At 43.3% G+C, this 14861-nt stretch overlaps 1 protein-coding gene across 7 annotated transcripts in view; it reads right to left on the bottom strand.

The window, feature by feature from the left end:
* EPG5 (ectopic P-granules 5 autophagy tethering factor) overlaps positions 1–14861 on the bottom strand; it is a 103129-nt gene that overhangs the window by 50871 nt on the left and 37397 nt on the right. For all 7 annotated transcript variants that reach the window (XM_082699313.1, XM_082699310.1, XM_082699311.1 and 4 more), the window contains 10 exons: positions 13246–13410; positions 11241–11360; positions 10339–10598; positions 6774–6914; positions 5181–5325; positions 4757–4954; positions 4267–4377; positions 2741–2863; positions 1693–1859; positions 661–882 (listed from right to left, as the gene is read on the bottom strand). In XM_082699313.1, the coding sequence (XP_082555439.1) occupies positions 661–882; positions 1693–1859; positions 2741–2863; positions 4267–4377; positions 4757–4954; positions 5181–5325; positions 6774–6914; positions 10339–10598; positions 11241–11360; positions 13246–13410 (1652 nt within the window). The remainder of the gene's footprint in view (positions 1–660; positions 883–1692; positions 1860–2740; positions 2864–4266; positions 4378–4756; positions 4955–5180; positions 5326–6773; positions 6915–10338; positions 10599–11240; positions 11361–13245; positions 13411–14861) is intronic.

Here is a 14861-nt window from a genome sequence, read left to right as displayed (position 1 = left end):
AAGCCTCAGCACTGGATCAAAACTCCCGGTTTCCTCACCAAGACATTTGGCATCCAGGGCTAATGATTAGAAGCCATTTTATTAAGTCTTATTTAGAAGACTAATACCTGGTTTATGGCAAGCATAAATGAAAAGTAAAGGACCTGTGTCAAAGGGACCACACTTACTTCAGAGTTCTTAATCTTTGGGGGCTACCTACATTGTGCCTGATTTTAGAAGCAGTTTTGGGTGATTGCTACCCTACCTCAGGCAGATTCCAAGAGCTATATGAACTTCGCTTAAAGAACCCTGCCTTCCTTATGAATTTCCTTTTGAGAACTGTCCTGGCAGGCTTTACTAAATGTTCACCTCCTGTGACCGACTGTTCTGGTTTCTGTTATTACATAGAGAGACAGAAGAGGACATCAGCCCTCTGGTTTAAGACCTTCCATTCAGACTCCAGGCACTTGACAGAGCTGCATCCAAAGTGCCGATTCCCTTCTCATGAGGAACACAGAAAAGAAGCATTACCCCATGCAAACCCAGCGCAAACCACCCTCTTTATAAAATCCAACAGGGTTGAGAGAATGACATCTGGCAGGCTGTCGCACAAACAGCTGCTCCAGCAGTGTTCCCGATGCTGCCAGCGACAGCAGAGATGGCTCAATAACCACGGCCCACCTCACAAGCTCCGTGTGCAGCTCCGGCGAAGTCAGGTAACCCAGGGTCCCCGCCTGGCTGGCAGATGGCCCTTCACTGCCCTCTGCTGGGATGCGGAGTGCCTTGCTCGCAGCATGGTGGAAGTCGGCCACCTCCGTCAGGCGCCTCTTCATTTCTTTCAATAAATTGATATGAGCAGGACTTTGAAAAAACCTTCTTCCAATACAACCATCTATAGGTAACCTTAAAAATACAAGCACACATCACAAGATCAACCCAAGATGCTCTTTCCATGTGGCACACAATTGCAATCAATTGACAATTCAGTGGCTAGCAATATACCACATTAAATCAATACCTGTTATTTCTACCTCAGTGGTTCATATGAGGCTCCCATAAGCATGGTGCATATGAAAGCAGTTTTTAAAAGAATGAAATGCTACTCAAATTTAAGAAACAATCACCACTTAGTGGTAAAGAATAAAGACAGTGTTCTAGAAGAACTTGCAAGCTGGCAGAAAACAGAAGAGCCTAAGAACCAGTATCTGTACATTCTGAAGGACTGAGGTAAGGGACTAAGGGTAAGCTAGGAACTGAGTTGAAGCCAGAGAACACAGTCAGGAACAGTGGACAGGTCCAGCTGGCCAGAGTCCCTTCATACTCAGGGGAAATGTTAGACACCCCCAGGCACAGAACCAAAGAGCTGCCGGGCACTGACCAGCCTTTGTGCACACCTGCTCTGCCCTTCACAGGTCTGCATGGACGGCCCCCACAACAGTCACATGAGCAGCCTGCTTCGGACAGTTCCACTCCCTTTGAGCTCCGGGAGCTCTCTGCTATACCGTGCCCAGCTCTAGGCGCTGCCTTCACCCGGGGAGCTGCCACAAGATACCCTAAACTCACAAACTATCTAGTCTCATAAATGTGAACCAGGAAGAGAGGCAGACTCCTAGCCAGAGGTTGGAGGATGATTCTAACTCACAGGCCACAATGAGCATGAGAGCAGACTGCAAGTCAAGAACAGGTTCACAAACACAACACTGGGTACCATACCCATATTGCGGTCCTGGGCGATGAAGATACAGGAGGAAGAACTTCTGCCAAATGAGAGGCAGAAGAGGGTGATCGGAAGGCGTGACAAGGGCCTGGTGGGCCCAACGATAAATCAGCAGCCTCTGGAGGGACGGGACGATGGGAAGCTTCAGCTGGGCCTGGGCCTTCTACAAAAGAAGAGGGGCTTTGAGCACCCATAACATGGTCACAGTTCCAGATAGTCTGATCTTTCTAAATGATCCAAATAAAATCCTGAACACTTTGTTTTCAATTCAGTGAGGAAAAAAAAGTCCTATTTCCAACTCACTAGCTGATACTTTAACCTCCTTGATAGCAAAATGTGTGGGGCAGTTTTTTTTTGTCAAAACATTTCACAGACCCCCCAGACTGGAATATGTCTTACACATTTTACCTCATTTCCATGCCTTTCCAGGCCTTTGTGCACAAAACACCACAGTGCCAGGAAGCAGAATGACAGGAAAATCAAGTCAATTTTACTGTCAAACATTATCAAACTCTTGAAAACTTAGATTTGAAAAGAACTTTCAAGAATTATAAACTCCATGACAGGATCTGAAACCCAAAAGCCACGTCTCTATTAGGAGACCCTAACACAGGTCTTTCATTCTAAAGCCTCATCCCAGTCTTTTTCTCCCTTCAGTGAGCTTAAGGATCAGCTAGGGAGTTTTTAAAACAAATTCCTGGTCCCGCTCCAGACTTCAAAACTCAGAATTTCAAAAGCCAGGGTCCAGGAATCTGATTTTTAACAAGCTCTTCAGGGGACTCACATGGGAAACGGTTTTAAAATGAGGGTAAACCCCTGCACTCATGCGTGAACACAGACTTCAATCATTAGGTGGTGACATGTTATGCTAAATAAAGCTTGGAAAGGAAGTATAAGCTTCAATTATACAGTTTTAAGAACTGGTTTGGATGTTGTACTTGCCAAACATTTACAACAAAAGGAAACACCCAAGTTCAAAAGCTATTAGATGAATCCATCAATAAACCACCTTCTCCCACTCAAATGCACAACAGCCTTTTGCACCTTCAGAGCTTGGTCAGGGGTAAAAGCAGAGTTTATGACCAATTCCCCCTCGACAACTCTTCGGAGCTGGGAGTCTTCTTCAAAGATGGATTCCACATTCAGCACTGTCCAGGCGAACCAAACCTACAAGGACAGCAGGTAAGGGTGAGCGGAATGAGCAGCTCGCTCAGACCAAATCATCCCGATATTCTACAAATGCACATCTCTTCTACCAGGTATCTCAATCAACAAATATTTATGGTTCCCCAAATTAGTAGAGTTCTTACACCTATCACTGTTCTTGTCGCAGATACAAACTTAGAAAAAACAAATCATTGAAAAATGCTAAATTCCTTCAGAAATGCTCCTTCAGTAAAAGAAGATGTTTGTTCACACAATAATTATTTATTTTATGAGGGACAGGAAAGAGAGACAATCTAAGCTCTGCCCTCCAGAAGTTTTCCACCTCTCTGAGGAGCTGAAACTAATGCGTAAGTAACTACAACGCGAAGTGAGAGGTGGTGAGCACAGAATCAGGAGTCAGTGGCTATGGGAAGCTGGCGGAAGGAGCGCGGATCACAGAGGCGACCACACCAGAGACAGCGCTGCACAGGGAACGGAGGTGAAGGCAGGCCTGGCAAGAAGACCGGGTGAGGCAGAGGCAGAGCGGCAGAAACACCAGGGACATGGGTGGGCAACAGCAAGGAGGGTGTTGCAGCTGATCACAAGAGGTACAAGGAGGAGCAGGAGGCCAGACCGACAGGAGGCTGAAGGATGTCACTAGTGGTGGAAGTGATCAATCGGGGACATAATCGGACACACAGAGTCAGACAGGGGTAATAATGAAGAAAAAACTGCTGCCACTGCTCACAATGGCAACAGCAGCCAACACCGAGTCCGTGCAGTGGGGCTGGACTAAGCACGCGTCTGAGTGCGTTACATGCAGGTGCAGTCATTATTCCCGTTCCCCAGCGGAGGAAACTGAGGACAGAGAGGTATGCAAGCTGCTGAGGCACAGGGCAAACAAAGAGCAGACTGAGCCCCAGGTCATCTGGCTCCAGTGTCCGTTTTGTGTGGGTTTTGTGTTTTTTTTTAATTCACTGGAGACAGAGAGAGAGACAGCACAGGCAGGGGGAGAGGCAGAAGCAGGCTCCCTGCTGAGCTGGGAGCCCGATGTGGAGCTGGATCCCAGGACCCTGAGATGATGACCTGAGCCGAAGGCAGATGCTTAACCGACTGAGCCACCCAGGCAGCCCCAGTGTCCACTCTTAACCATGCTGCTGGGCAGGCTCTGCAGTTGGGCAGACCAGGCCTGACCATGAGCTGTATGATCCTGAGCCAGCCACCTGGCCCCACCAAACCTCGGTTAACTCCTCCATGAAACAGAAGAGCAACCGCACCACCTCAGCAGAGGCCACTGGGAGGGTTCTGCGACACTGTAAGTACTAAAGGAGCGCTACTTAAAGTTAGTAGCACTATATCAACAAAGATGATAACAACATTAAAAGTTTGCAAAGATCACCAATGGACCACAAGGGCTTTCCTACCTGAGTGGGCGTGGCCAAGCCCTCCACAAAAGAAGGAGTGATGTTGCCAGCTACGATCCAGCTCACCAAAGAAGAGAGCAGACTCCGATCACAGTGGTAACCCAAAGCATTCTACACATGGGACAGGATATGCAGCAAAGAGAAAAAGTTTTTAAAAAACCTTACCGAGAATATCAGCAATTAGCCTCTTACAATGGTAGGTTCTGGTAAGACATGGATTTCACTAATTAGTCCCTCAGCAATGAGAGTCGCAGGAAGCGTGTTACAGCCAAATGCAAGGAGCAAGGCTCCTCCTGGGGGGTCTTTTCCTTTGGCTTCTCTGGAGTCTACACTAGCAGGGACTATGGTTCCCAAGATAAGGCACCATCAAGAACAAGCTTTAAAAAGGCACTGGCCCCAGAGTAGTACTGGGAACGATGCATTTGGGGAATGTTCTGAGAAGGCCACTATCTAGCCAAGGATTGAAAGAAAAATTCTCTAACAGGTTTACCTTATGTTGCTGGTAAAGTAATTTCTGTACACAGTCTTCCTGCATCAGCTCAAAAGCTGTTTTACACAAGTGGTCCATGAGGAAGAGAATGGCTTGCTCTCTGTACCAAAGATGCTGGCTTATTAGAGCCTGGACCCAGAACTCCAACACGGCAACAGGGCCCACTTCATTGGGCTGGGTGCTTACGGATATGTGGGCCTATGGAGAAAGGGCTTAGGTCATGTGGAGGTAAGAGTCAGTCTCCCATTTTTAAGACACCAACAAAATAACTACTTCCACTGCAAAGCCCAAATCTGCTGATGTTCTTGACCAAAAACACTGTGCCAAGTGCTTTGAAATGACCAACACTCAGATGTGCTAACAGCAGGGTGCCTGACGGGGAAGATGGGCCAGCGTAGATGTGGGAGCTTCCTAGGGGCCTGACCTGGATCATGCTGTTGAGAAGCTTCACATTGTCCCCATGGCTGGCTCCCGTCAGGTGCTGTGCCACCTTGTGGGTGACCTGCTGTGTGACACCCTGAGGGACACCACTGTCCAAGTGCAGGAACAGGAGGAGGTGTGACAGAAACCTGCCAGGAATGAAGGACAACACATTTGACCTTCTAATCAGAAGTCAATAAAGTTTCCAGTAGCTAATTACTTATGAGGAAACAGAAAAATATTAAAATATTAAAACTGATCCCAGATCAAAGTTCTACTTAGGGATTTCAATAAATCTTCGAGAATTTCAGAAGAATGAAGTTTTCAAATTTAAGGTGGGTTAAAAGGAATTCTATCTACCTGCAGAAGTACAGTGAACACATAGATCCAAGACATACAAACATGCACAAATTAAAGAGCATCAGAGGAACAACATCCCAAGGGCCCCTTTATCCCCTCCCCACTCTCCACCCTCACAAAAGCTGAGATGTTTAGGAAATCATCACAATCTGGTACTGGGTGTCACCTTCATACAAGGTGGTTGGTATAAGGGCACATGTCGGGGGTGTCCCACCACAATTAGTCAGGAAGTGCCCTCAGTTCCCTGGATGTACCGACTCTCTCCTCTCTCCTCTGTTTTGTCTGGGTTTTCTCCCTGAAACACTCCCCAACACCCAACCTGGCAAACTCCTACTCATTCCCCGCGCATCTCATTTACGATGTCCTTTCCCCAAAGGACACTTCCTGACCCCTCCCTGCCATCTAAAATATACCTAACCCACTAAGCCTCCATCCCTTCCCCTCAACCATCCCCTTGCTCAACCACCTACTGCCTCCTACTCCACCCCCGACCAAAATCATCTCTAGACATTACCAAATGTCCTCTGAAGGTCAAAATCACCCCTGGCTGAGAACTACCACTTTAGAATAGAATCACCTGATGTTATCATGAGCTTTTTTCCCAATTACATGAGCCAATATACGCCCTTCTTGGTGAAACCAGTGTGCACTGGATTTTTATCATGTTCAATTAAGAATCTTGATTAATACCCTATCCTTAATTCCCTCTCTCCCCAAACAGCTATTTCTTTTACTATAAATCCCATATACTTTTACCCATATGCAAATGCAACCTATACACACAGCATGGTCTTGCTTCATGACTTTGTAATTACCTCAAAAGTCTTGTTTTCTCCACAAGATTATCAATGTCTCGTGTGATGAGAACCTTCCTATGTATCTCATCTGTCTGTAATACTGCAGACCATGAAAAGCAATGTGTTTCACTACTGTTACAATGGCAAAGCCATTTGCTGCTCAATGTCAGCAGGTTTCATGGAAACAACCGCTTTGTCAAATACTAATAAGCTACAAGCAATCTAAAATTAAGTAAGAAAGGGAAATATCTCTTGAAAATAAACTGGAATCATTATTAAGAGTCACTGTTCATCAACTCAGTCATTATTAAGAGTCACTGTTCATCAACCTGCATTCTAAACTGGGCAGGAAGTTTTCTGCCTCCTAAAAAATACACTACCAAATCACATCATTCCCTACTTTACTTGAAAACACAGTCATCGGTCCTCCCTCTACTCACTGCTCGTTCTTCAGAAGGTAATACTGGCAAGGGTAGAACAAAGGCAGGATCTTATCCAGGACATGAACCACTGTTCTCAAATGCCTCGACTGGACCAGAATTCCCAACAGTGAGATGCCTTCTGCACAGAACTTCTCGATGCTATGGAAAGAGACAAAGGCAATGAGCAGTCAAGGTTGCCAGTTCAGGAAATGCTTTTCTTCCAATGGGCCATCAGCCCACTTGCCACCCAAGATGATCTCAGGTCTCCAACACATGTTGCGCGTAGCCAAACTTCACAAAGAAATAACCAGCACTGGGACTCGGGAAGTACAAAGGAATTAAACAGTTCATCTGTATTTTTACTTTATAGATGAGAATAGCGAAATGCCCAAATTCACATAATTTCCTAGTGCAAGGCCAAAATGAGAACCCAGGTTTGCAAATTTCCAATCCAGAGCACTGGCCACTACCTAATTTTACTTCCCAAATGGTGTTTCTTCTAAGAGCCATGGGGCTCTCACTGTCTGCATACTTCCACAAGGTATGAGAGCAAAGGGAAGATTCAGAAGTGAGTTCACTCTGTTAGTATAAGCTGGCAAAATTCTTCTGAAACTAATTTGCATAAAAATTTATCTATTCTTTGACTCACTTCAGAAAACCTATCTTTAAGAAATAATCTCAAAGGTGGAGAAAAATATGACAGATGAGTCACGTTAAGATGCACTTTTCAAAATTTAAAAACACAAACTCAAGAGGCAGAAACGATTATGTGAATTTTGGAAAAATCCATTCAATGCAAATATTATTACATCACATAAAAATAATGCATACAAGGGGCACCTGGGTGGCTTAGCTGGTTAAGCATCTGACTCTTGGTTTCAGCTCAGGTCATGATCTCAGAGTGAGATCGAGCCCCAAATGGGATTCCGTGCTCAGCACAATTTAAGATTCTTTCCCCCCGCCTTTGTTCCTCCCCCACACTGGCACTCTCTCCCTCTCTTTCTATCTAAAAAATAAAATAAATAAAATCTTCAAAAAGAATGCATATGATATCCAAGGGCAACATGGAAAAATTCTACTATACTGATGCTGGGGGGCAGGGGGGTGAACAACAACTAATAAAGAATCATACAGAAGGAAAAAAACCCAGGGATGGTATCACGCCAAAATGGTCACTGTGCTGGAGAAGCAGAAGTAAGCGGCTCTTTCTCCCATCTTCCTACTTCTATAGTTTGATTATACTGCCTTAATTCTAAGGTAAAAAGTCCTCTCAAAAAATAAAAGTAACAGCACAAAGATTATGCCACAGGAAAATGTCTGTAATATCAGAATGAGAAACAAAGGATATACAAAATTATGCATACATTATAACTCTAAAAAACATCAAAGGAAGAAATACTGGATTAAAAAACAACAGAAAAAAAACAATGTTTCGTTAGGGTGAGAAAGATTCTGGGTGATTTCTCTGCCTATTGTTCTCTGTACTACATGATACCATATTCATGTACAACTCACATCCCTGCACACTCCGTCCCCAATCCCAAGCACATTCGTGAGATTGTTTCAAGCTAGTTCTAGTATATATACATCCCTGACTACCATGGCAGCCCAAAGAGAAACACTTTATTCTCATCTTCACTCCCATTAGGGATTCAGTAATCAGTACCAAGCAAATAGACCCACGGTAGCATCAGCGAACAAGGAGATGGCGGTCCCAGAAGGAATACAAGACATGAGAGAAATCATGAAAGATTAAGGTCAGAGCGCTACACTCAGAATCCACATGTATTACCGCTCACTCAAGGCTCATCGAGTCTAGTACTGTCATGACTCCCGTTTTAGAGACGAGGAACCTGAGATACCGGAAACTGGACCTAGCAAATGACACTACAGTTACTGGAAAAATGCAGAGTGCCTTCCAAAGCACCTGTGTAACATCTCTCCTCATCCCAGTGGATCAGTTCTACCCTCTTCCACCGGACTTTCACATCTGTCCATCACAGCTGGGCCATCCTCACCCACCTGGTCACCTCCGCTCCCTAAAGTGAAGCATGGGCTTCAGTCAGGGGGTCACCCCGCACCTCCCTCCTCCTCACTCAGACACCCGCTGCTCCCCCCCAAGTTCGTGCAGCCAAGCACCTCCTACTCCAAGCTGCGGAGATCCGCAGATGACAAGACAATGCCCCGCCCTCAAGGAGCATGGAGTGCACGAGGGGAGCGAGAGACACGACCTCACTGCGGTACAGTAAGGGTGAGGCTCGGAGTGCACAGGTGCTGCGGGGAGTGAGGGGGCGGGGCAAGGCCCGTGGCTGAATCTTCCACATCGGGGGCACTGGTCACCTGGAGTGGGTGAGCGTCACCACTCTGCCCCCAGCCTCGGATGCCTTCTCTACTTAAGACTCCTCTCCAAAGCTTAGCTCCTCCATGTAGGTATCCTGCACTCATGATCTCTCCTTCCTTGAAATTCCTTCCCAATCCAGGCTGGACCTTAGAATAATCTGGCCCCCAGGCCAATGAGATTTTGATTCTCACCCTCTTCCCCATCCAGGTAGCTTTAGAATCACTCCAGACAGCACTGTAAAGAGCAGCCAGGGTGGCAGAGCATTGCTCTACCAACCTCAGCCGGCCCATGGTCACATCCTCAGTGCCAATTGCTTTCTGTCCGCCAGCTCCACTGAACTGCCAGCAGCCTGAAGGCAGCTAACTACCAATCCCAAATCTCTCCCACTTCAGAGCACAAACAACTGATAGGACAGCCGGCAACTCAGCAAAAATATATGTAATGTGAAACAAGATGTTGAAATTGGGATGCTAATGAGATATCACAGTGAGCCTAAAATGTGTGAACCAGAAAGTGTGGAGGTGAAAGAGATTTTAGAAAAACAGGTAGGCTAGAAAAAATTAATACACCGTAGGAAAATGATCTTTAAAAAAAATAAATAAAAGGATTTTTAACCAATTAAGAACTCATTCACTTACTCTCTGCACCAGCTACTTACGGCACCAGCTACAGCCATCATCAGTAGTAGGAATGAAATGGTAACACAAGATAAACATGGTTCGTGAGGTTAGGACCTCACGGACGATCCCGGGAAGACTGAACAGACAACTACAACACAATGCGGCAAATGCTCCAGTGGAAGAAACAGACAACTCTGGACTCATGCCAGAGAGGCATGAGACGTGATCAGGAAATTTCCTTTCCCTGGGCCGGTTTAGGCTTATAGCAGAGAAGCTGGGCTGCCATCACTTTAAACAAAATGCAGTATGGATAGCCAATTATTTTTATGTGCTCTCTATTCCAAGGAAAACACCTACTGCTGACATGACACCTACTGCTGTCCACTCTTGTGGACAGGCATACCCTCTCCACACTCTACAAGGTGACTCTCTGGTATACAATTATGTCTTATATGAATTTGGGCAGCATTTCCCCTGGAGAAGCCACTAATAAGGCTTATAATTTGGTCCTCATCACCCTTGGATAGGTTTGATGGAGGTCTCAGACCTTGGGATGTGCAAAATGAGATCTAGAATCATTGACTAAGGTTCAGCAACCCTAGGGGTTCAGCCCACACTGTACCTGTGGCCCACGGCGGTCATAGCTAAGGCAAGATAACAGCCAATGGGCATGCCCGCCTTAACAGCTTTCAAGAGAGGATGAAACGTGGGTGACTCTGTCATGTCAGGCACAGTGCTGGAGAAGGGAACAGTTGGACAATTCTGCTGTATTCCATAGTCATTTTTGTGCAGTTTTAACCTCAGGATCAAGTTCCAGGCCCACTGGTTAAATGAGGTCTCAGGTGTCTCTCCATATCGAACAATACTGGCCAAATATGAAACCTAAAACATTTATTTTAAACCACATTAGTCACATACAAATTAAATCAGTAAGCTCCCCTGCCCATTTCCTTCTGTGATCAACAACGTCCTCAAAAGAGAGGACATTCTACTTACCAGTACTCAGTGTTTGCAGCACTCAGTTAAAGCAATTTCTCACAACTGACCACTTCCACTCACTTGCTAGTCACTTTGTGAACCTGATCTGAGTCAGTGCAAGCAAAGGAGTAATAATTCGAAAGTTGGTACACAACAAATGCTGTGATGATAAGTAAGTTTTAACAACCAGCTGGAGCCTGGGAGATCCTTTACAGGGTTTGTCAATTTTGGTCCTGTAAAAACTCCCACCATGGTCAGTTTCAAGATATCAATAGGTTAACAACCTGGTTTGCAAAGTTCCTGATTGAACAGTCCATTCCCCTGAGCCAGTACCTGCCAGCTATAGCTCACGTGGATCTCCACAATACTAAAATGGTCATATGTAGGCTACTTCTCAAAGGAAAATCTTTATCCAACCACAGAATTCAATTTCAATCTCTTAAATTGCCAGATGTTCTTAGGCAATCTAAGGGTAAACATTGTAACTATATCCACCCAGGCCACTTACAAATAAAGATGTTCTCCATATATAAGAAAAGGAAATACCTGCTTCATACTTTCAGAAAGAAGCCCAGCATACGGCTTCTGTGCAAGGTATTTCTGGTATGCTTCGAGAATCATTAAAGCCACTTCAGCATGGACTGCTCGATCCAAATGAAGGGTACCCTTTGAAGGAGAAAAATAATCACAAACATGCCATCTTGATTTTTTCTTTAACATACCCTTGAACAAAACGACTAAGAAAAGTAGTAAAGAAGAATCTTGGATATAGAACTTGAGCTTTCCAAAAATTACATCCCCTAACAATTAAGTTATGACAATAGGAAAAGACACTGAAATCTTAAAGAACCATTATACTGCACTTACATAGGTTTGAAACTGACTCATCTCGGACCCCAGGTATCAAACATATCTTTGAATGTAACTCCCCTCTCCCCACTCTAGCAGCTCTATAAAGTCTTTGGGTTACAAGTTTAAAGGCATTGCCACAAACTGGGAAATTATTCAATTATTATTAAATAGGAAAATATTTAATAAATTAAGTCTATACTTCTTTTCATTATTCTATCATCAGTGGAAAATATGTAAGATGCTCAACAACACAGGGGCACCTAGGTGGGCTCAGTCACTTAAGCGTCTTGATTTCAGCTCAAGTCATGATCTCAGGGTCTCTGCTTGAGTTTCTCTCTCCCTCTCCCTCTGCCCCATCTGCACCCCGCACTTCCCCCCCATTACACACACACGGGTGCGTTCTCTAAATAAATAAATAATAAATAAATCTTAAAAAAAAAAAAAAGGATACTCAATAACACAGATAAAATATTCCTTCAGAAGCTTGAATTTGCCTATCCAATTTCCTATCCAACCTTCCTTGCAACCTGAAGAAATACATTTCTTAATCCTTTAATGGAAGATGACTTTTCTAACTAACAAAGGATCACAGAGACTCTCACAGGGAGGTCTTCACACAGCCTGGTGGAAGAGGAAGGCCTGGGGGAAGGGGGGGGGTCTACTCACAAATCACAAAACGTGAAGATGGAAGACAACCCCCTATAGTGCTCACCAACCAGCACTGGAGTAGGAGAAGCTCCAAACAGACCCAGGGGCAGACCCAGGTAGCTAGGAACACCCAGGGAAAAGAGCTGCCTGGCTCCCGTTTTCTCATCTGTACAAGAAGGGTCAAGTTCATGCAAACCTCACAAGACGGCTATGAGGACTAAATGATTTGCTCAGAACAAAAGCTGGCAGGCAGAGAGGGCTGAGTTCTCTTCCATTTTCCCTGTATCACATCGAAACATTCTGCTCTAGGAGCTAACTAGTAAGGTCTAGGGTAAAGAGGAAGGCAAGTTTTAATAATTAAAATCATTGACATGGCATCTTTGGAGACATATGATAAATATGATAGGTAGCAAACTCTGAATAATAATAAACTATTATTAATAAAGCTATTAATAAACTATTATTAACAAAAACTACCACTGCTGAGTACTTAATTTGCACCAAGAACTGTCCTAAATGTTCTGCTTGTCCTAACTTGCTGAATGCTTACAACCACCCTACAAGGTAAGCACGCTCTTATCAATGCTGACGGATGACCAGCTGAAGCCCTGAGAGTTCAGGATGCATTCAGGGTCACGTAGGCAGGAGGTGGCAGAGCTGGGAATGGAACCCAAGCATGCAGGCTGGCTGCGAGTGCAGGTTCTTAACCAATGCACAGTATTTCAGGGAACAAATGTGGCAGTGACATGTAAGACAAAACGCAGGAGAGGAAAGTAGGAGGAACATCAGTAAACAGCTAGAGAGAACACAACAGATACAAATGGTCTAAGGAAAAAGTTAAGAATTTTCACCATGGAACAATTTATCTTCATTTAAGGGATGGTCACTCTGCAAAACAGAATTAAAGAAAAGACCCTAAACTCTGACACAGCTAACAGAATTTGCAGACCTTGCAAATGATAATTGAAAATGTTTACATTTTGAGAAAATGTTTTCTTAAAACCGATGTGTATAGAACCTCCAGTCTCTAGAGGATGGTTTTAACACATACCTGTTCACCAAATCCCCAATTCAGTCCTTCTAGAATAACGCAGGCCAATTTATTCTTCACCATTGTCAGGTTATAATTCAATAACCAATCCCGAATCACCGCTATCTCAGAGGCAGATGGTCTCCAGAGATACAAAGGCAGTTCTTTAAACAAGTATAAAGAAACCTTATTTGAAAGAAAATGATCATAATTAAGATCAAAATTAAGAACAATCCTGTTACTTTAATATTATATTATTAAACTGCTTGAAAAAATTTTTTCCAAAAGTGAGGTTTTGTTTGATTTTTAGACAAATGAAATCGACATCATGCACAACCAAATGAAGTATTAAAACCAGTAATACACCAAAAGCACATTTTGTTACCCTTTGTAAAAGTCATTAATCTTTTATTATATATAAATTGGCTTACTTCCATTTAAGAAAAAGATTTAAGAGTACCAAGACGAAGTTCAAAGCTATGATAAATGAGGATAGTGATTTATTTTATAAGAAGATTTAGCACATTAAATAATTATTTAAATAAACAAAAAATAGAACTAGACTCAAATACAGAGAACAAACTGGTAGTTGCCAGAGGGGAGGAGAGTAAGGGGATGGGCAAAAAGGTACAAACTTCCAGTTATAAAATAAGTCACAGGGATGAGAACTACAGATAGGGATTACGCTCAATGATATTATAACCACTTTGTATAATGTATAATGACAGATGGTGACTACATTTAGTGTATGGCGAGCATCTCATAATGTATGTAACTGTCAAGTCACAATGTTGCACACCTGAAATGAATATAATATTGCATGTCAACTATAAAAAAATAATTATTTCTTCTGTGACTTTTAAAAAGTTATTTCTGTTAGCTTCCAAGCAATCTGGGGAGGAGGGAAAGGACTCAATGGAGGTGAAGAGGAAATAAGATCGACCAAGAGTTGGTAACTGTTGAAGCTGGATGATGGGTACAAAGGGATCCATTACCCTATTCTCTTTTTTATAGAGATCTGAAAGATTCTGTAATAAAAAGTTTTTAAAACTTGTTTACAAAAAGTCTATAGCATCAACTTTGTGAACAACATATCCATGTGTGCAAATTAAGATAAATCTGGGTTCACTCAATAGTTTGCTTTAAGGGGGACTGATCAGAAGAGAAATTCATTTTATAATGTCTAGAACAGTGCTAGCCAATGGAAGATAATGCAAGTCAATATGTAATTTTAATTTTTCTAACAGCTACATTTTTAAGAGTTAAACAAGTAAAATTAATTTTAATAATATATTTCATTTAATCACATACACCCAGTACGTTATCAACATATAATCATTACACAAAACTATTGAGACAGGTTACATACTTTTGTTCATATGAAGTCTTTGAAACCTAGTGAGCAGTTTATACTTACAGGACACCTCAATTTGAACTACCCATCTTTTAAGGACTCTATAGTAACACGTACCTAGTGGCCACTGTATCAGACAACACAGATCTAGAACATACATACATACTAGTATTTTTCAGGTTTCTGCACTGCTCCCAATGAGAGGCAAAACAAAATGTGAAAGAAGAGTAGAAAGAATCAATTTTAAAGAAATCTTTCCTTTGTGTGTATGTGTGCACTCACT

Source organism: Mustela nivalis, assembly GCF_964662115.1.
Source record: "Mustela nivalis genome assembly, chromosome: 14".
NCBI lineage: Eukaryota > Metazoa > Chordata > Mammalia > Carnivora > Mustelidae > Mustela > Mustela nivalis.
This window is presented reverse-complemented; position numbering and strand designations above follow the sequence as displayed.